Source organism: Rousettus aegyptiacus, unplaced genomic scaffold, assembly GCF_014176215.1.
Source record: "Rousettus aegyptiacus isolate mRouAeg1 unplaced genomic scaffold, mRouAeg1.p scaffold_m13_p_10, whole genome shotgun sequence".
NCBI lineage: Eukaryota > Metazoa > Chordata > Mammalia > Chiroptera > Pteropodidae > Rousettus > Rousettus aegyptiacus.
The window spans coordinates 42,010,781-42,034,180 of NW_023416285.1; the positions used below are offsets into that span (position 1 = coordinate 42,010,781).

General features: G+C 34.8%; 1 protein-coding gene across 4 annotated transcripts in view; it reads right to left on the reverse strand.

The window, feature by feature from the left end:
• The window catches only part of ARHGAP24 (Rho GTPase activating protein 24), a 354,030-nt gene that overhangs the window by 46,425 nt on the left and 284,205 nt on the right, over positions 1 to 23,400 (reverse strand). For 3 of the 4 annotated variants that reach the window (XM_016154129.2, XM_036227764.1, XM_016154130.2), the window contains 2 exons: positions 16,520 to 16,642; positions 1,334 to 1,541 (listed from right to left, as the gene is read on the reverse strand). In XM_016154129.2, the coding sequence (XP_016009615.1) occupies positions 1,334 to 1,541; positions 16,520 to 16,625 (314 nt within the window). In that variant the 5' untranslated portion in view covers positions 16,626 to 16,642. Of the gene's footprint in view, positions 1 to 1,333; positions 1,542 to 11,937; positions 13,381 to 16,519; positions 16,643 to 23,400 lie in introns of those variants that run through there. The other variant, XM_016154127.2, reaches the window with a different exon arrangement.

Here is a 23,400-nt window from a genome sequence, read left to right on the forward strand (position 1 = left end):
ACTATTATAAAAATTATAATGTTACTTTCCACATATCTGATTTTTTCTAAGACTAGAATTTCCTACTTAGAGGATCTTAAAATATATTGCCAAATTTCTTTATGAAGAGATAATAATTTGCAGTCTCAGCATCAGGGTGCCTGTCTCAGCACAGCTTGCCAGTACTGAGTATTACCATTGTTCAGGACTTTGTTCATGTGACCAGAAAAAGAGCATTCAATAATTTAATGTCCATTTCTTGGATTGTTACTCAGAGCCCATACCCTCAATAATGTTTCCTTTATCTTATATTGTGTATTCAAATCTCTCATCTATCTGTTCTATATATCTTTGTCTACCCAAATGCTAATTCTATTCCTTCAAAGAGAAATAATGCATAGTAGGTAATTTTCAATTTTCAAGTACCAACACTATTTTCGTCCACAAGGTCCAAACTGAGAATCTCTCCTAAGTAAATAATCCAAAAATAATATGTATATCCACTATATTATTTATAATAGTAAAAAAAGTAACAACAGATATGTTCAACGATATTGAAATAGTTATGAACATATACCTGCAGAGAAATTTTAGCTTTAAAAAATTTACTTACAGAGGCTGCCAATGATAACATGTTAAGTTAAAATATAATTAAAATAAAAGAACGTTTTTCAGCTATTAATGTAGAAAAATCTGTGCTATGCAATGTTAAATTAATAATACTAGGATAAAAAATTATTTTTCTACTAAATTAAAAAAAGTAAAGAGAAAGAAGTAATTCACAAAATATAAACAGTGTTTAACTCAACTCATTTTATACTTTCTTCTCCATAAGTTTCATTATTTCCTGAATTTCACCATGCTATACTTCTTCTTGTTTCTTAGTAAATTTATTCTAGATTAAGGAGGAGCTATATATTTTAAAATATAATGCTTTCATTATTATTATAAAAGTAGTTATTTTTAATTACATTTCCAATATTCCAATCTCAACTTAACAATATTTTTAATATCCCTTAGCTGAAAGAATTAAAAAGACATCAAGTAAGAGAAGATGCTTATTATAAAAGCTCACTTTTCTGATGCAAAAGTTAAATACAGTTTTAATTTAGGATTAAAGGAAAAGAATCAATAATAATGTTTTAAGGGGAGGTAAAGGAGAAAAACACATCTAAAACATCAAATTTTTGGCTCTATAACTTAATAAAAACAGTCTATTTTTTGTGTGGCCACATAATCCAGCATCTAAACTGTTGTAACGTCAATTAAGTTTATGCCATCTCAGCTCACTGCATTCTTTCAGTTTAGTTTAAATTTCTCAGTGAAGGATAGTTAGTAAAATCTTGAAATTTACCTGTCAAATGATGGCTTCTCTCCACAGTCAAAGGCATCCTGAAGCTCCTTAACAAGATTCGCTTGGCCTGGCAGTCGGAAGAGACCCTCTTCTTTTAGCCCCCTTTGTCGGATGAAATCCACGCACTGCTCCACCAACATAGGGGCCAGGCGGTTCCCATATCTCTTCTCATAACGAACAGTATCTTCCAGTTTCTGTCCAAAAATGCCTGGAGAAATAAAGGATCACAATGAATTGGAGAAACGTTGTATTTCCTACTTTGTTGTTTTTTTTTTTTAACTCAGTGTAAAGAAAAAACAAAGATTGGAATGCTAGCAAGCATTTAACATTTGCTACCTCACATTATTACAGAACTAAACTGAAGAAAAGTAAGCATTGCATGTACAAATTATGTAAGACTCTCGAAAGTTTGGTGAATTACTTCAAAACCATTAGGTTAAGGACTTAACAATGAGAACATATGCTTTGCATCCTCATCTGTAAAATAATTTATGGGTGGATGCAATAGTGCAAAACCATCACATTCTAAGTAATAAACACTTGCTATCAAAGAGAATATTCTTAGCTAAAGTAGAAACAATAACACAACAAACCAAATTATTCACTTGGCATCAAATCTGGCACCAGTGGAATTCATATATTCCTTTTAGGAAAGAAGGTTGAGTGACCTAAAACTAATACTTGATTACATATGAAGGGGAATTAGGAAATGGCATTCTCTAAGGGCAGTGAAAATTAAAGCAGGTAACAGGTTTATTTAGCTTAGTTTGCAGGCTTTGGAACAAGTGATTTTGTGGTAATTGTGTTGAACATTATTCACTAACTCAAGAGAAACACACACTCCTATTTTCTCTTGTCATCTTCACTTTAGATGCTGAACAATTAAACATTTTTATACTCCCCAAGTCTTCTGGAGCTTCTAGGAAAACTTGGGTTTGATTGATTGATTGATTGGTTGGTTGATTGATGAAACAGAAAGCACACCTGGAATTACTATTCACTCCTTTTTCCTATCTTGAACTTGGACATACTATCTGTCCATCTAAGAGTCATCTTTTGACCATTAGGCAACAACCACAAAAGAAAGGTTGAAAGGGCTGAAATCAATGAACCACTAATCCAACATCAACGGCACCTTCCTTCAGAATAATTCCCTGTGTGTTTAAACCACAGTTAGCAGTTTTCTATATTTGTGGCAACAGAAAACTGTAACCCACACAATGGTGATAACAATTGTGAAAATATTCTAGTATTTTAATAACAAAGCCTTCAAATCAGTTATGAATGGAGAATAGTCTTTTTCTGTAAAACTCTTTGGAAACAAATGTCATGCTTATTTGCCTGGGATGTTTGGAATTTACTCTGCCAAAATTTTAAAAATAGCCTTTCAAAGGCACTTATAGATCATTTTTAAAAAATGTGTCAACATTTGAGAATAAATCTTAAGTATTTTTGATTTTCCACCTAAATCTTTGGATTGATAAATAAATTATGTAAGGTTTCTCCCTAAATCCAGCAGAAAATTTACAAAAATTCTGTAGAAATTCAACCTCTATATACACCAAAAATGAGAACAAAACTTTCAATGTTTGGTTTTATGTAGTAATAAAAAAGCAAATATTCTTTTCTTCATACCCAGGATTTCTTTTTTCCCAACAACTTAGGGATAATAAAGGAAGGGGTAAGTTTTGCTTTAGAAGACTACTCTGTTTTTTTCTTTTCTTTTCTTCTTTTCTTCCTTCCTTCCTTCCTTACTTCTTTTGTACATATAGGCTTACCTTTACATTAAGAATTTACTAAAGAGATACAGCAAGAAACTAAGAACCAAAGGACCTAACATCCTTCAATTTATTAGGTATGTATTATGTACTAAGTTCTTGACCTATATTTTCTCATTTTTATAATAAATATATGAGGTAATTATTTTAGACATGAAGAAATTGGGGCTCAGATTAAATAAATTGCCCAAGGTCTGTTACACAGCACCAAGTGGCAGAATGGAAGTTCACATCCAGATTTATTCAGCCTTAAAACCTTTGCTCATTCCTAAATACCTGTCCTTATCTTTTTTAAAATCACAATTTTTGTGTTTTCATCTTTTAGTAATTTAAAATATTAGTAAATTCTAAATATGAGTAAAATAATGTATCTTTTCTGTACTTTCAAAAATGATAATAGCTAAACTGTACTTATGTATACCAGGCCTGGGTACAAGCAATTTATCTATATTTTTTTCTCATTTAAAATGCACAGTATTCCATAAGGTAGGGGCCACCATTGTACCATTTTACCAAGGAGGAAACTGAAGCATAGAAAGGTTAACTAATTTGCTGAATCTCACACAGCTAGAAAATGGTGGAGCCAGGATTTGTTCAAGGTTGATGGATTCAGAGTCATTTTGTATCTATTATGCAATAGCTATTACACAATACTGAACAGTGTGCATAATGGCTGAAAACTGAGCTGCAGAGGAAGAAACCTGCCAGCTTCCTTATTCACTTTCCTACTTCAATTCCTGTATCACGCTAAGAGGGGTGGTTTCTGCTGAGAAAATATAAATTTGAGGGAAGACCAGAAAAGTAAAAGGTGAAGGAAAAAACTCTGAACATTTAGTCAGCATCCTGCCTGAGGAAACTCTTTTTTTTTATGTAAAGAGCTATGCTTACCTGGCAATATAATATGTAAGAGAGTTAAACCATGTAGATAATAAGTATATATAATTAATTAGAAATTCCTGTGGAAAAACTATAGTTTCTCCTCTAGATCTAATTTTATTAAGGATTATAATAGACGTATACTTTTCATTCTGTAGCATTAAAATGTCCCAAATGTCTCTGGCTTACAATGGTAGGTGTGAGTTAACCTCCTGTATGAGAATTTTTTTGATGAGGAAAGTTAGGAGAAAAATTGTTTTTTAAAGCTGTTTTATTTAAAAATGTTGTTGAGGGAACAGTAAAATTTCAAATTTTAAAATTAACAAAAAAGAACAAAGGTCATGTTATTCCTAGCTAGCTAGAGGCATGGGGAAAGCACAAATTGATTAGTGCACTATGTGCAAGAATAGTCCCTGTAGTGTGAGCCATGTAAACAGTTCCAGCTATGTCCATTTAAATTCCCAGTGATGTTTCATACTCTCTGACAAAGTCCTCCCAGAATGTCTAGAGGAGGACTGTATGTCACATACACTTCCCTTAAAAGTACCTTGATAGTGTCATAAAACACTGGGCTGAGAAAGTAAATCACACAGGTGAATTTATTATATCTGCGGGAGGCTGTTTCAACTGGGGGTGGGGGTGGGGGTGGGGGATAAGGGGGAGAGAGAGAGAGAGAGAGAGAGAGAGAGAGAGAGAGGAATCGAAGCAACTTTCAGAGTTTGTGAGGTTCCTGCTTTAGTGTGATTTATACACCAAATAGCTAGAGGCAGCCTGTGAAGTTAATGAATGTAATAAGATAAATATATTCAAATTTCATGCATCCTAAAAATTAATAAACAAATATAAAGCCAAAACTTCTCAGACTCTCTGTGCCCTGTAATTATTTATTTTCTTTGCTCCTAGTATCTCAGTTAAGTAGAGCTCCGGCTTTAAGGAGAGCTTCATCTTGCCAACCTACGGCAATTTGGCCTATGACACTGTCATTCCACTAACAGAACTTTTATTATAGTCACCAACAACTTCCTGGTTGTCAGATCACTGACAGTTAAATTTATTTTTGTAATATTTTATGTCTCATACCCTTTAAAACTATCATGCTCACTCTTCTTCCTGACACTTTTCACATGTTACATTATTCTTGCCTTCCAGAATATCTTCTCAGTCTCATTCTTGACTATGCTACCTACTATATGTTCTTGTAAGTTTGCTGGTTCTCGGGATTCTGTCCTCAGTTCTATTTTCACCTTACTTGTTACAATTTCTTTGCTGGACTCCACTAATTATTCCCAGATTTGTATATTAGTTTGGGCCACTCTTATGATCTCTAGCATTGGATTTCTAAGTGTCCATTAGATCGCTCAGAATGGATATCTCAAACCACTCTTAAACTCGAAATTTCTAAAACTGGCTAAGTCACCTTTTCTTCAAAATCTGTTCTACTTCTTGTAATCCTGATTTCAACTATCTGTACTAGTTACCTACCCCCAAATCATTATAGCACCATCTGAGAATCAACCTATATTCTTCCTTCCTTCACAAACCAGATTTAATCACCATGTTGGTCTCTTCCAAACTCATCACTACTGCATGAGACGAGACTGTCAATATTTTTTAATGACTTTTTAAAGAGTCCACAATTCAGGCAAGAACTACTGTAGTGATCTTCATAATATTTAGATTGGATCATCCTGCTCTTTTGCTTCATTTATTCCAATAGTGTCCACCAAACTACTTTTCATAAAATACAGGTTCCAATCTGATCTCTGTCTCTTTATCCACCAATCAACCAACAATGTTTATTTTAGGTAGCGCTCAACGTGTGCCGGGCACTGTACCATATTCACCTTCATTTCTGCTGCTTCCTCACAAACAACATGTTCTCTATACTGAATTATTTGTTGTTTCCTAAATGTAACATGACTTATCATGTCCCCAGGCCTCCTTTTAGAAGAGAAATCCTGCCATCCTGAGTCAGCCTAGAATCTTATCCTGCAAGATTCAACTCATATTGTCTCCTGTGTTAAGACTTCACTAACATTCCCTCACCCCCCATCCCAAATGCAAAGCTTAAGTTTCTTCTTTGACTTCTTAACACATTACTTTGTAATTATTTAGATGCCTATCTGTCTTGAACTAGGCCTCCATCAGTCGAAAGAGGATTGTACTTTCACAATTATTATGATAAGATAATTATTTTACATTTATTACTGTTATTTTAAATAATATTGAAAAACAGCTATAAAATATGTATCTATCTTATGAACTTCACAAAGGTTCAGATAATTTCCAAAGGTACCACAGACACAAGGACTAAACTGGGATTGGCATTAGATCTGAAGGCCTCCAAGACTCACACTCCATTCTACCATACTATTATTGTTTAAATGTGTTACTCCAAAATTCCTAAACTGAAAATCTAATGCCTAAGGCAATGGTATTAGAAGGTGGGGCTTTTGGGAGGTGATTAGGTCATGAGGGCAAAGCCCTCATGAATGGGATTAGTGCCTTCATAAAACGACTCCAGAGAGCTCACTCATTCCTTTTCTTTGTGTCTTGTAAGAATACAAGAAGTTGGCAGTCTGCAACCTGGAAGAGAGCTCTCACCAGAAACCAACCATGCTGGCCTGATCTCAGACTTCTAGCTCCCAGAACTCTGAGAAATAAATTTGTTTTTTTAAGCTACTCACCCAGTCTGCAGCATTTTGTTATATTAACTTGAACTAAGACACACAGGCAAACTCTCTTGCTTCTAGCTCTGGGACTTAATATCAAAGTGAGTAAGAATTTTCTGTTCATAAATACTTGTGGAATTAATGAGTTCATTAAAGCAAAGTACTTCACCTCCTCAATTATGGGAAATAAATGAATAACTACTAAGTAAAATGGCACTCATTAATTGTTCTCAGGTTGTGACATTGATTTCTATAAAAACTTAAAAAGAAAAAAGTCCTTGGTTTGCTGATGAAAAGCCAAAAGTTTAAAAACTTCTTGGTTATTGCTCAAATTCTTTGCTATTAGTTATTTTTCAGAGTCCCCTATCCCTTTTTTCCTACAGATTACACCCTGAGTCATACAGAGAATTTGCTTTTACTTATTCTTATGCTTACTGTGACTCCGCTAACAGAATAAGTCTTGGTATTACCAATCTTGTAACAGTTTTCAATTGATAATAAACATGACCCATGGTAGATAGACAAATCAAAATAAAAGACATCCAATTTAGTACAGAACTAAGAAACAAAAACAGCAAAAGCTTACTTCAGTCTGTCACCAGCGCTTTGTAAGTAATCAACTCTTTTATTATAGAAAACGTAATCCAAGAAGCTCAGAATCTATAATCAGTGAATGTCAGCAGAATTTTGACTCTTTTTATATTCAGAATGGGGAAGGAGGAAAAAAATAGAGGTCTGGAAAAATTAAATTTAATAATGTGAACATAGTGACCCAGTGGCCTAGGTCTTAGGTCAGCAGAGTAATTATAGACACAGTTTACATCTGGATACTAAGCAATGCAATTGACATGTATTTTCTTAAATCACACTCACAGACAGTCTGCGAGGAGGTCTTTCTTCTACAAACAGATTTAGGAATTTTAGGTGACCTAAAGTCACACATATGGAAAGTGGCAGATTTGGTGTACAACTGCACATATAATTCTAAAAATCTTCCTTTCCCACCGTTTCGTTAATTCAATTCAGATATATATTTTTTCATAGGTATGCTGACCACTCTCTTAAGCTTACGTAGTAGAAAATGTCTTTTTATAACTTCCAAAGACTGAATATGATTTCATAGTTCAAGTAAGTCACTGCCTTTCTGAATGAGCCCATGACCAGTCTTTTGTTCATGGGTCCCTCAGATTTTTTTTTTTTTGTATTCATTGTTACTATATAGTTTATTTAAACCAAATTAGGATAATACGGAGAAGAGTCTGAGGTGGGAGCTGCCCAGAATCTTTGTGGATTACAAATGCAAACTGTTTGGAGATGAGTCCTTGGACTCAGACTTCAGTAAGACAGATCAGTTACATAAATAGAGAGAACATAAGATACAAGACATTTCACAGCTTTTTGCTTTGCATTTCCATTTTAAACATATGTATGTTACAACAAATTTGGTGTAGTGCTTTTCATAGAGTAATTACTTATTTATGTTTCTTTATCCCCAAAGAGTCCGTGAACTCATCTCTAGCAACACTTAGTAAATGTTCCATAAAACTTTACCATATGAATTAACGAGCTCCTCATTTACAGCACCATTTTAAATTATATGGTTTTGGATAGTAGCATTCATATAAACAAGTCAATTACCATAAATGTGATTACAACATGTACAACATAAACTTTAAAGAACATGTTGCTTTTATCTACCAACATTTTAAAGGCATTTTATTTTAATTTATTATTGCCTATGGACTAGCAGGAAAAGATATATAATACTACTGTAATTCATGAATCAACAAATCTTGAATCCTTGATTGAACAGACTTGTCATTCTCTACTTTGGGAAGGAATAAATACATATCTTTTCTCTACAAAGGTATATATAGTACTTTAAGACGGCTATACAGATAAGGTGGTCAAGTGGCAGCATATATGAAATATAAGGGCTACAGAGTCTAAAAGTATAATGGATGAAGAAATGAGAGCAGCAATGCCTTGAAGAAAGTGTAAAGTTTGAATTGACAACAGAGATGAGAGCATTGTAACGGAGAGGGCACAGTGAACAAAAACAAGGAGATGCAGGAAATGTAATCACAAAGAAAGAGTGGGACGGTCTGGGAGGTAGTTGGAATTAGCTAGAGGCTTTGATAAGCACATGAAATAGTTAGGATTTCCTTTGGGAACAAGGATGCAAAAAATTTTGAGCTGTGGAATGCTGCCTGACAGTACCGTGTAGGAATACCTATTTGACAACACTTTACAAGTGGCCTATGTGTTGTAGGAATTTGTGAAGAAAGGTGGGATTGAAAAGAAGTAAGGATGGATGCTGCCTGGAGAGCCACTTTTTCAGGTGAAGTAAGTTGTGTGCATGAAGCAATGAAGACACAGAGAACTAAGAAATGGAACCGAAATGGAACTGAAAGTGTAGAAGGGGGGAAGAAGCAATGGCGCGTGACCACCATGTTGTTATAGTATAGGGGGAAAGCAGTGGGGAATTAGAGATGACTTATCTCCAAGAAGAGAGCAACTCAGGAAGAAAAAAAAAAAAAAACAAGACAGCATTAGGGTTTAAAATTTTACTTTAGTTTGTCCTGCGATCATAGCGACTAGAAATTAGCACTAACATTCAGGACCCAAGGTGTTACGCACCACCAGATGATCAAAAGATTGGTTGTGCCCTGCCCATGAGATATTCGTCTTAGAGAGGCAAACAATTTATAGTTTCAAAGTTGAGAGTAAAAAATACCTTGTAATCTTTATCTCACCAGAACATAAATACAAAGCACCACCATCCCTCGCTTCATGCCTCATAGACGTTTCTTAGTTCCTAGATTTTTAACACCATGGGGAAAACATTTTCAGTGACCTTTATTTGTACCTGAACAAAGAAAGAGAGAGATGAAAAGGACAGTAAAGGACAGAAAACGGTCTGGAGGAGAGAGGAACCCTGGAAAATAGGTTAGGGCTCCCATGGCAGTGTGCAAGCTTCACCACCACCAGGCCTCTGGAAACTAACGCCACTCTTTCCTAAAGTGGCAAGTCTCTTCTGTGGGCTTAACCTTGACGACAGTAAAACATATGCTTTAAATGAGGTTCAGGAAAAGCTGACTTCTGGGCACCCTTCCATGATTCATTCTCTCTCCTTTCTACTTTCATTGAAATGACTTAAGCTGATGCTCTCCAACAGGCTTGGGAGAGGAATTCAGAAACCCTGGTCCACTTCTTGAACTACTTGAGCACCCAGGAGATTAAACAAAGCACAAAAGAACACTCACTTTTTAAGGTGGCATAGTTTGGGAACACAAGATTGAAAGCAAAGTTTTTTTCTGTTCAGTGCCAGACTTGAAGTAAAGATGTAAACAACCTGTGCTTCGTGCTGCCCTGACCCGAATGACTAGTGCAGCACCAAACAGTATCGCGGCAGCCGCTGGGCACCTTCCCTCCCCGAGCCCCGCCGTGTCACTATGGTCATGCAGCCAGTTAACTGAGAGGTTGGTACTACACTGGCTCAGGGGAAAGGAAAAGGAAAATTAAAACAGCTGACCGAATGCTTCCTGCACCACCTCTCTATGTTTCTGAGAGAAACCAGCATACAGCTTTGTAAATTAAAAATCTGTTAATCCTTGACTCAAATGCTAAACATTCCTCAGGTGACTATGACTGTGCAGAGGAAAGGACAATACTTTAAAAACAGCCTACGGGAGAGGATAGATGGAAGCTATTCCCGATTCCTGTTATTGCCATTTGCCGGCCCATGGGATTTTCTTTGCAGGCATGCCTTTCCTTGTTAGTATTTAAGGAAAAAGGGAAGAGGGCATAATGAACAACAGTGTTAGCCAGGTTTCTTACAGCTCTGCTATTGCAGGACAGAAGGTAAAAAAGGTGGAAAAAGTAATAAAGGCCTTGCTCTGTGCAGATACATTAATTGTCCCTAGAATATCTCGTTACAAATGACCAGCAATAACCCAGAAATGCAGACCTTCTCTAGTGTTTGAATAAACCTGATTTTGTTGCTGAGAGGTTGGGGAATTATAAGAGGGAATGTCCTTTAAGCAATTAGTTCCTTGAATTTTCAATTTCTATCATTGCCAATTTTTCTATCAATGATGCAATCTTATAGTTCTATGCTAGGTAACCCTGTTCTGAAATCTCTATAGATCTATAAAATATGAGACGTGCATTTAATTATCTTTGTAGATGAGGGAAGAATATAAATTAACACCTGAATTTCTTACAGATAATATATGCTAATGATCATAGCCAGATCTTAGATGCTCAAAGACTCAGATGGAATAAGGTTTAGTTTTTAAAAAGTTTCCATTATATTTTGCTTTGCATATGGGTTTTTCTTATTTTTCTCATTTTTTGTTGGTTACTAAATAGAGAGGGTTAATTAATAGGTTGCAGATCAAGAAAAAAAGAGAGAAGAAACAACCTTCCATGTTACTTATATCAGCTCCTAATTAAATCAGCTTACTGTGTATGACATTAAAATTATAATTACCTAGTTCCAATTTAGACAATCATTCCATTTAATTATTCCTATTTTGAAGCAATAAATTTTTAAATATTTTGACATAAACATTTTCTAAAAAGATTGCCAAATGCTATACCCTTTAAGTCTTCCTACATAAATTAATTCAGAAATGTTTCAGTTTTTTTATGGATCATCAATTGTCATATCTCCCCACTCCTAGTTCCCGCTAGTTCACATCCTTGGCCTCACCCAGTGCTACCTATTTGGAAAGTCAAGGTGACTTTTATTTCTAACCAGTGTTAATCGATATGGTTGAAAGCCTCCTGAAAAGGGTTACTACAAATAACCTTATTATTATAATTCTCTCAAAGGGAGCTGAGGTAAGCATAGGTGGCCAGAATCAAACCAGTATGAAGGGAACACAGACAGGGATTTGAGAGGAGCCCATTTCGATGGGTAACAACATGGTTGCTTGATCTGGGTCTAGGAAAAGTCCAAGGTAGACTTGGCCCCTCCCCTCAGGATAATCAGTCAGCCCAGCTTGCTTATTTCTCCATCAGTCAATGCGATCCTTATCCGACCACCATTCTTTAAGCCCCACCTACCCAGCCGATTCACAGATAGTAATAAACAGATCAATATTAACCCTGAAAAATCATTATAGATGAGCAAAGTCATACATAAATCACTCCTATACACTTCTAAGCTCTTGGTTTCCAAACTCCACCTTATCTAAGCATAAACTGACCTTAAAACATCAGAGAACATATGCATATTTTTTAAAAGGACATTAATATATCATCTACCTACCTTTTCGAAAACTAAAACATCGTTTGATTCTTCTGTACGTAGTTTTAGGAATGAAGGAAGTTGATGCTAAGGCACCTGAGGGGCGTCCCCCAGTATTTCGGTCTTCAGGCATCATACAGGCCCAAAGTTCTGAACCAGTTTCAGGCTTCTTTTAAAACCTGCCTCTGCAAGATACCTCGCAGCCACTCTTTCTTGTGTTTATTTGTTGGGTTTGAAGTGCTGATTCCTAGAACTCGAAGGTTTTTATCATCCAAGTCCTGGATCAGGGATAAGTTACCACCTCTCATTTACTTCTTTTCGGCAAAAACTTTCTTTTCTCTTGCCTAATCCAAGGAGTTTTTAAGGTTGTTTTAAGTTTCTGCAGACATTCCAAAATGTCACAGCAAACAGAACTGTAGCAAGCAAGCTGCACCTCCCATTCAAACAGCAGAAATTTTTTTTATTATTATTATTAAGAACTATCTTCTCAGCTGGAACTGGGAGGACAGATTCCTCGAGAAAGGTCAGCAAATAGCTTTGTGCAAGGGGAAGAGGAACCACAACAAAAAGGCCCCTGAGGAATATTTCAGGACTGTCCTTGCTGGTTCTTTTCATCTGAGCAAATGGGGAGGCAAATAATGGCACCTTCTCCAGAAAGCATTTCAGTGCATGTCAGATTTTTTTCAAAGGGCTCCCCTGTTCCTTTTATAGCACCCCTCATTCTTTGATGCTCTCTGCGGGCTTCTCCCTTTTCCCTTCTATCTTCAAACTCCCGGGGCTCCCGAAGGAATCGCCACGTCAGAACAGTCGAGTGCCCATTCCAGGAGACTCCTTGGATCCGTGGAGGAGGCAGCTCTGCAGGGAGCTTCTCTACCCCTCCTCCAGCTCCGGTTCCCTTTTCTCAATGAGAGAGCTGGGCGGGAGCTGGCAGGACTGCAGCTGCCTCGTCACCACTGCTGTGGCTGCAACTGCCTTCAGTGCCCGTGGTCACATGCAGCAGGTGCAGTCACAACAGTATGAAGGGAGGAGGGAGAGTGCCAGGCAGCAGTGTGAACCCCTTTCTTCTTCCTTTGACTTTGAGTTGACTTCCTGGCTCTTGTCCATCTGTGCAGCACCTTTACAGCTGCTGCCTCAGAAATCCAACACCACCAAGCCACCAACCCCAAGGGGACAAACTCTTTGCCCCCTCTTTCCTGCATTTATTCTCTTCCTATATAAGATTTTTAAAAACATATTTTGCAGCTAAATCTATTTGTAAGTGCTGATTTAAATGTGCATGGCATTAAAACATATATGTGTGGATTTGTATAAGTGTGTCTGTGAAATAAATATTCTATATGTAGTAACAAAGAATCTGCAGCTATAGCCAAAAAAAAAAAAAAAAATCAACTCCACTCATGTATGTGCACTTATATATATTTATACATATGTGTACATATATTTCTCTGATTACAGTTGGAATACCAATCCTGTTGACAACTTTTCCCCCTGCTCTTGCATGAACCCTCTACCTCCCAGCCCCCACGTCCACCAACCACCAACCCTCTAGGTCTCACTCACTGAGCAATTGACTCACTGGGTTAATCATTCATCCACCTGGCTCTTCCATGAACAGATTTGGAATGCCAGGGCCTTAACCCCAACTGACCCCCAAGGCCTCTGCGTTCCTTTCTAGCCATCCAGCAGAAGCTTTCTAAAACCGTGAGGTGTTCTAAAAAGATACACCCTCTAGAAACATCATTACTCTGACAAGCATGCCCAGGGAGGTAGTAGTTTGTCACTGAAGAGATCATTGCTAGTTATTTCTGCCCTATGGTTCAAACATTGGTTTTAGCTTCTGTGTCACAGCATGCAGCTAGGAAAAGAAGAAACCACAAAGTATAACTCAGAACTACTGAGACAGTGACAGCGCCGGGCTGGGAGGCACCTGTGCCAAGTGAACACTTCGCCGACCTCAGCACTGGTCGGAGGTAACACATGGAAGCACAGGACTGGAGTTGGAATGAATCTTAGTTAAAATGGTTTTGTCCAATAGCCTTATTTCGTAAGGGAGGAAACTAAGAGTGAGGGGGTCACTTATCCAAGATCACACAGCTGGTCGTGTAAGAGGCAAGACCTTAGTGTCTCTTAATTAACCCCTGCTTGCCCACATGCCAATTATTCATTATGAGGATTATTTACTTTCAGTATTCTCACTACTTTGATGGGTCTCTAAAAGGGTTTTCATCCATATACATTTATTGTTTGAAACTCAAATTTATAATATTTCTTTAAAATTCAGTCAATGAACACATGGGGCTACATTAACGCAAACGTTTGAGATCCATGATTATGGGTGACAGTCTCAATCTTCTGACAGTGTCAACATTTAGTTTGGTTCTACATTTTGTATTAACTTTAGAAAATTCCGATGAATCACAAAGGATTTCTTGCAAATTGAATGAATGCTTTAAAAGCTTGCCTTGAAATTTCATAACACTCTTCAGTCAAACAAAGGCAGTGGGAAATTTACTCTTTGGAGCATTGTTTCTAATGTAAGGACTCTATACTAAAATATATCTCTTTAAAAGTTAATAGACATGGAAAGTGAACTAGTGCTTACCAGAGGGAAGGGGGCAAGGGGTGGAGGGGGAAGATAGATAAGGGTAAGGCGAGGCCAAAGATTTGATGACAGAAAAAATTTAACCTTAGGTGGTGAACACAAAATGCAATATACATATGATATATTATTGAATTGTATACTTGAAACCTATTTGATTTTATTAACCAAAGTCATCACAATAATTTTAATAAAAAAAGAAAGGAATGAAAAAAAGTAAATCTGAATCAAGCATTTGCAAAATCCCTGAAGCATATTCCATAGGATAAAGTACATAAACCAATCAAGTACTAGATTATCTCTTCCAGGTTCATAAATTTGAAGGTTCATTTATAGCTCTTGGCCAGTCCCACTGGGATCACTTCTGATGTTCCTGGGCTGATAGAACCTCAAATGACCAGTGATTTGGTGAAATTTACATTCATTTTTTCTTGAGAAAAGGACAGAGAGAAAAGGAGGAAGGAGAAAATAGCATACTTGATGGAAATAATCCCTCAACAAAAATACCTCCCTTAGCAGATATTAAGGATGCTCCTGAACCAATGAGCCCAGAAACCTGATAACAGAGCTTCCCTTGTTTTTAGAAGATATTTAGAAACAGCAGGATCTTTGGAAACACACATCCTGAGGCCCTTCCCACAAGTCTGTGGCCCTGGGGTGTCAGCAAACCTCTAGCAGTTCAGTATGTGTCTCTCATGAATAGTCACAAGAGAAATCCTCTGCTCAAGCACTGGGGTGGCGAGCTCAGATCCATGGGCTATTTCAAATGCTTTGCATAGTCTCCTACTAGCCATTTATATACATATTTAATGACCACATAGGTTGTCACCCAAATGAAAATGTCACGAGAGTGACAGGTAGCATTATCAAATCATTAGCCTGAGATGAGAGTTGTAAACCAGACTGTTACCAGGCAAACGGGGGTGAATGGTCACCCTGGTTATCCCCCAACAGAATATACTGCTAAAAAACAACCTGTGGATATGAGTCATTAATCTGGTAAAATATCAACATGTCTTCAATGAATGTACTATTTTAACTTTAACTTAACTTTTCAACTTTTTAAACTAAGATTTTGGAGTTTTTCTGTAATGTAAAGTGGTTAGTCAGCCTAAGAAGCTTCTGATAAGTTAAGGGAAAAAAATTTGCTTCTGAATTCAGGGTGGTGTAGACACAAAACAATGTAAAATAAATATGGAAATTGTAGTTGCTTTACTAAATATGAATTTAATACAATTTATTCTACCATAAAATAATTAGTTTTACATTCTTATAAATACATGTTGGATATAGATAAATATTTGGGGGTTCTTATTTTTTGGTTCGATTTACTGAATTTTTACTATAAATAATTTTTCTTAGTATATTATTTTATGTCATATACCTTCACAGACAAAGATCACATCTTCTACCCTTTCTTCATGCTTTTAGTTGGATTAAGAGCACCATTTAGTTTATTTTTTATATGATGCATTCTCAACAGTGTATTAACTGATTTTTAAAAAACTTATTATCAAATCCACAAACACCTGCCTGATTACAAAGTAGTATTTTTTTTTTATTATTCCAGTAATCATCAGGTTTTCATTCAAAGCTTTGCTATTCCTCTCTGATGTGTCATTGAGCATCTAGGGGCTGGTATCTCTCCAACAGCTACTAGTCAATTTTTGCCCCACATCTATATGCTCTTAATTAATTTACATTTATGTTATCGGTCTCATAACTATTTATTGTCAGCAAAATAGAAAAATTCAAAATAAAAGAAAAAGTATAATTCTTTTTTATAATTCAATATATACCTGGAAGAAGGTTGGCTATTAATGATATTTAATTAAGTAAACTTCCAGGAGTTACTTAGATGTGTATCTAACAATAATGCAAAATAGTTTACAATTTATTTTAATATTCATTCATTTGAAAATAGGAGCGGGCAGTAACATAAGCTGAGGGAAAGGATAGACAGATTTACCTATCTGTTTTTCCATGATTTAAAAATATACTCACCTCCTCCAAAAGGTCCCCATATGACTCGGCGGATGGATTTCACCCAGTCTTCCATATCATTCTGGGTGCTCGCCATAAGGAGGTAGCTCTCATGATTTGCTGTCATCCGATCTCGATCACCTCCTGTAAGAAGATAGCAAAACATAAGTGTGTGCTCAGCCAAAGATTCCCCATCAGAGCCTTCTAGGTAGTCTTTGAAACAGACTGTGCCTAATGCAGACAGCACTAGGTTCTACCCAACAAATTGGAAATATTTGCCATGATTTCAGCGTGGAAAAAAAATCTGCTTAAAAAGGAAAGGCTCTTATGTTTCCAGGAGAAAGCTGGAAAAAAAATGTCATTTGCCAAACAAAGCCTGCCTTTTCATCCTAGCAACAATCCACAGGCCTCGTTAACTCATAATCCAATGTATTCACACTGTACTGCTGGATAGAGAGAAACAGCAAAAGCAAAATGAAGAGAATAGTGTTCCAAAGAACCTGGGTTATGTTTGAAGCAAGCGCTATTTAGCATATGTACAGTTAGCCCATTAGGACCTCATGGGTGAATGGGGAAGTTCTAGGAAAAAGAAAGAGCCACATGAGAAACTTTTGATCCAGGAGGTTTTCTCTATCACTCTGTCCTGGAAGAGAACTTCTTCCCTCAATTGGGAGGGCAAAGAAGAGAGAAAAAGACACAAGCCTGGCCTAATCAATCTTCCATACGACCCTCACACCACATAGTGAGCTCAGGAAACACCAGTTGTGCCTGCATGCAAAGGGTTGATGGTTTCTCTTATTTTTTTTTCCCCCCTTCAAAAAAAACCTTGATAATCTCTGATATCAATTTTGAAGTGCTAGACTTTTGATGTGTATGATTTAACTTATTTGAAATTTTTACTAGCATATTAAGTTTACCTGGTGACTTAATTTCCTCATCTACAAAACAGGGATAACCATACATGACCTTGAAAGAGGTCTTGAGGTATAGTTTTCCTGATCTTTAATTTTATGTTGAAAGGAGTATTTCTGAAGACAAGTATCAGTGACTGCACTGCTGCACTGTCTTGGAAAATAATTAGCATTGTTCTCAGAGGGAATAATTAAGGAAATGGAACATTAAGTATTTAATTAAATTCCGATAATATTTTAGTGTTATATGAACTTTTCAGGTGCTCAAATAATCTACCAACATTTAATTTTCACTAAAATTTAGTGCAGCTTTGGGTTGAATTAATTCATAATCAAGTGCTTTGTTTGGTTAAGATTGCTGTTTTTTGTTTTAAAGTAGATCTAAATATCTTTTTTTTTTTTTTTTGGTGTGCCAATATTTTATTACTTTAATTGCTCACTAAAGAAAAATCTTTCAGGATGGTGATCTACATCATCCTCATTATCTGTCTCCATACATTTCCAAATGGATGAGACTGCCTGTTATACCAGGACCAGATTATTTCAAGTGTTGCATCAAAAATATATTTTTCTATTTGCTTTTTTTGGTTTCTCTGTTATTAAGTATTGATACATATTTTTAGAATCCAATCTTATTTTCTTTTTTATGTACTTTGAAAATTTTCTTATTTATTTTTATTTTTTTATTTTTTTTGCTTCAAGTATACAGTACTTTGGTTAGACATTTATATACCTTTTGACCCAGAAATTGCACTAATCCAAAGAAGACCAAAACAATAATTCATAAAGATCTATGCACCTAATATTCATGGCAGCCCAATTTACAATAGCCAAGATATGGAAGCAACCTAAATGCCATCAACAGATGATTGGACAAAGAAATTATGGTTCATATATACAATGGAATATTTCTCAGCCATTAAAAAAAGTGAAATCCTTAGAGGTTATTATGCTGAGTGAAATAAGTCAGACAGAGAAAGATAAATACCATATGAGTCTACTTATATGCAGAATCTAAGGAACAAAAAGAACAAACTATTCAAAACTGACTCACAAATATAGAGGACAATTTGGTGATGGACAGAGGGGAGGAGGATAGGGTGAAGGGTTAAAGAAGTATAAATTAGTAGTTGATAGATGGTCACTGGGATGGGAAGCATGGCATAGGGAATGCAATTAGCATTAATATATTGGCTAGGTGGAAAACCAGAGGAGAGAAGGAACAATTAGGGAGATCATGAATGTCTAACCAATGTTCTGTATCTAAAGATCTATACAAGGAACATGCAAGCTTCAATTTACAACAAGCCCCATTGCTGCCTTTCCTTTCACATCCAATCCTTTTCGCACGTAGCTCTGAAAGCTATGGGCATTTGAGTTGACAACCTCTGAATTCTATACCAATGCCCTAAGTTGAGAAATACAACTATTCTACCACTGATGTAAATTTATAGAACAAGTAAAAGGTCAAAGAAGTGAAATAACCTTAAGCCAACCAGAGAAATGACTAGATTGGTGTTTTACATTATAATACTACTGAATAGGAATGGGAAAGAAGTTGAGGGATTCTATTAAAGAGCTTTCCTAATGTCTACAAATGTCTGGAATAAACAAGACTAGCCTTACCATATTTTAGAGAACATTTCACTGTCAGGGAAACAATAACCTTCTTACACCTCTGTGTCTATATTAGGTTAATTATCACTGCAAGCAACTTGTATCTAGAAAAAACAGGTTCAGGAATCATAGAAAACCCCACTGAAATCACAATGCTTATGTTAGCTTTTAGCCTTCTGGGAAATTATATAACTTCTGGAAACTCATAGTCCTTAATCATTCTTTAAAAATAATAATCACTATAAAATAAATTTTTGTGAGAATTAAATGTAATAAAGTAACTAAAATACTAACACTGTGTTTGGCTAAAAGAGAAATTCTGTAAAATATTATCTAATTTAACTGTCTCTCACCCCTAAAAATGCAAAAAGGACACATTACATTTTTTTTTTTTGACCTTAGATATATTATGTCTAGTAAGTGCTTGGGAACTATTAGTCAATAGTACACATAAACAGAGATTTTTTTTTAAAGGCTATCTTTCTTTGATATGAAACAATACACATAAAATTGTATACTATTTCTGCATATAAATATGCCACACACTAATATGCTTATGCATGGTTGTATGGCATACATGTGGCAGAAAAAAACTGATGACATAAAAGAAAAAAAGATGCTTCATGTGGCATGGCACACTACTACAAATTTACTCTGTATTCTGATCCATTTCTACTATAGCACTGAGCCGAAAAAAAATTACCATTTGAAGTCAGAATATTTTAATTATTGCCTTTGCCTAAAGGATGCTTAGCAATTCAGACACCAATATCCTGCTGTGTCACTCCCAGCCCAGGCAGAAACAGCATTAGTAATGAGAGTGAGTGACAGTTGCTAGAGTGTGTTTCTGCCTGAAAGCAGAGGGGGTTGGGGGGGAACGGTGGGGGGGGGGGCGGGGAAGGAGAATGATAAGCACAATTGGCCATTATCCCTTGACTTTCATGTGATTTTCTGTCTCTGCCAGTGGTGCTTTGAGTCTGACCCTGAATCTCATTCAGCCTGCCAATCACATATATGAAATCTCATCTGTAAATTTTACTCATGGATATGGATCTTAGTTCCTCAGTGTATTAGCGAGAGCAAGGAGAAAGATTTAGAAAAATTTTCTTTGAGTCCCAGTGAGACTATTAGACACATTGCTAAGAATGTGATTAAAACAATTAAGGAAATTTATATAGATATGAACTAGATATTCTGTACTAAATTATGTGATTTCTAACTGGAGATACTAACTGTTCTAATTTATAAACTTCAGTTGTAAAAGCCTGATACTGGTACTGTGACTTGCAATTGAAGGGGCTCGAAAACGACTTATTAAATATGTAATTTAATAAATGAATAAATTCAATACGGACTTTTAACCACGTGGATCAAATTTTACTCTCTGTTAATCCTTTATGGGGAGTAATGCTCCATTTAACCATTGTGAATCTAAAATTCTTTCAAAAGGTGAAATTTTAAAAAGCAGTCTGGAGATTTAATTACCACTAGAGGGATAGTGTCATAGTTATCTTCAATGCATATATGTAATATATGCATGTGTATTTGTGTATTATATTATAGCCAGTATGCATTCTCCATTCTTAACTTCTGCTTCAACATAAATACCTATGCAGTTTTATTTTTATTTTTTAGTACTGCTTTATGTGATAGTGGATTTGGACATATTTTAAGGACATGGTGTATTAGTAAATTGTATCTGTCTTTTAGATACTAACTCGGGTTGGTAGCAATGTTTTGGTGTTAGTGTTAATACTTGAAGCATTTGTCATTTTTAATTTAACTGAGTGGGTCACATTATCCTATTTTACTTGTTCATATGTAATTGAAAGTATGTGTATATTTCATTGGGATCTTCTGTATATTTGCATTTGATATAAGTTTTTCTTTCCCAGAAATAAAATATATTATCTGAAATAAAATAAATACTTGACATTTTTAACTTGCAAAAATTAAAAATAGATTAAGAAAAGCTTTATGAATTTAATAGACTAAACGAAAGATTAATCTAAAATTAAAAGGTAAGTTAAAGAAAATTTACATTAAACACACAGTTAATTTAAAAAATAAATACAAATATCTATTAGTCATATAAATAATTACAAAATAAATAACAACTTAAAGATAATATTTGATAAACAATTTTGCAAAGAATTTTTAAATTTTAAGAGAAATATTGAAAATGTTATGTCAAGATATACATGCTCATTGCTTATAGGAATATGGATAATATTTCTTATGATGCAGCCACTAAATAGGATTTTGAAAAATATTCATTAATGAGTTTTTTTACACAAAAGGAAATGTACAAATTTTATATATGATATTATCTCAATTTTGTATAAGTAGAAAGCTAGATAAATAAGGTACTAGATTGAAATACATCATAATTTTAACAATGGTCATCTCTGCTAGGATCGAAAATATTTTGTGCTCATTTTTTGTTCTATTCTGTATTTTTCAGATATCTGACCATGTGTTATTTTATAATATATGTGTTATTCCAGATGTTCTACCATGTAGTATTTTATTGTCAGAAAAAAATTATTGAAAAGAACAAATAATAGAAATTGTATGGTCATGAACGCACTAATCAATAAAAAGCCAACATGAGCTGAAAAATAATTATCACTAACCTCACTCAGTACTGCTTAAGATTGTTCACTTTGAATTCGCATTAATTTACCTAGAACCTCTCCCTTTTTTCTCAATACTGATCCTTGAGCACTACCCCGAAGGAAGATTTGGGACAGGAGGCCAGCGTTACTCCAAGTGCAGACTACATCATGTGTTTAGGACCTCCATAGTAGAAAACACACTGCTACTATTAGTTGCATTACCTTTCTTAAAAAATTATACATCTAAAGAATATTTTACTGGATTTATTTTGTGGAAATTTCAAAAAACAGTCACCAAAATAGATCTTTTTTCCCCATGGATAAAAGTAACTGTAAATTATCAAAATTACAAACTAAAAAAGCAAAACAATTGCTTAGAAGTGATGTATCTGTATGTGTCATTGCAAGAAAATAGACTTTTAAAAATGTACAGTGAATTATTTGTTTGCATTTGAGTGTAAAAACAAATTGCTCCAAGGAAACTAGGGTAACAGACATTTGTGTTCATTTCTGAATAGAAATCACAGACAGCCTGGAGGACATTCCAATGAACACCTCTGATACTGTTAATAATTTCAAGGGTGAAATGTTTCCTCATTCCCAGTTACAAATCAAGTTAAAACTAGACCTATTATACTATCAGTTTTATTACAGCTTACAGAAAAAAATAGTTTAATGTTTTAAGTAGAGTTATTAAGTTTCACTCATACAACTGTAAAGTCTTTTTTTAAGCATTTCTTCAAAACTTAGTTTAAATTTTTATTGGTAGTAGAATGTTAGTGATAAATTACAAGATATAAAGTAAATTCTAAAGCATACCAGTGGAAAATTACTGAGATGGAAAAATTATTCTCTTTGTGGAGACTGGTACTTAGAAAACAACTGGAATTATGTGAAGTACAAACAACAAATTATAGGCTTCTATAGATTCTATCATCTCTTAATAAACAACAATAAAAACAATAAAACACCACATAATTTACAAAATAAGGGCAAGAAAAAATTGGCCTCACATTCAATATCATAATTAATTTTTTCATTTTTGTTTTGGGTGTTATAAAAACATTGTTATCTGAAAATGAAAAGTTTTAGTATGTTTTGCTAATCAAAATTTTTTTCAAGTATTCTTTCTTGAAAGTTAATTTCAAAAAACATCAGAAGGGAAAAATTTCAGTGTGTTCAATGCAGAAAAGTTATATTACTCTAAAATGAGATTTTGAATATTTTAAAACTCCGAAACCAGAAAATGAGAATTAATTAAGGGCCCAAAGGTATTATGCATCATTCTGTTTGTAGTTTGTAGATATTAGCATACAATAAACACATTACTGTTATTTTGCATTATAGTAAAATTAATGATACATTTACATCTCATGGTATTTCAGAATACTGTTTTACATAGTTCTTATACCTCTTACGAGTTCATAATTTCTTTATAAGAGGGAATCAAACTATAATATATAGCTAATTTATGTTTAAGATAAAATAACTATAAATGTACACTTCTTAAAGAATTATAGATTGATGAGTACTTATTAATTATGTAGATTTCTAATAATTAAATTTAGAAATGATTTGTTTGTTGAGAGTCTATCTACTTGGCTAAAAATAGAAAAAGCACTGACTTAAAAATTCTATACTATACAAATTTTTTCTGATTGCCTTTCCTCAAACTTTACCATAAAAATGTCCAAAGACATTAATGTTAAAGCAAATGTGCTACATGGATCAAATTACAAAAACAAATATGTGCTTA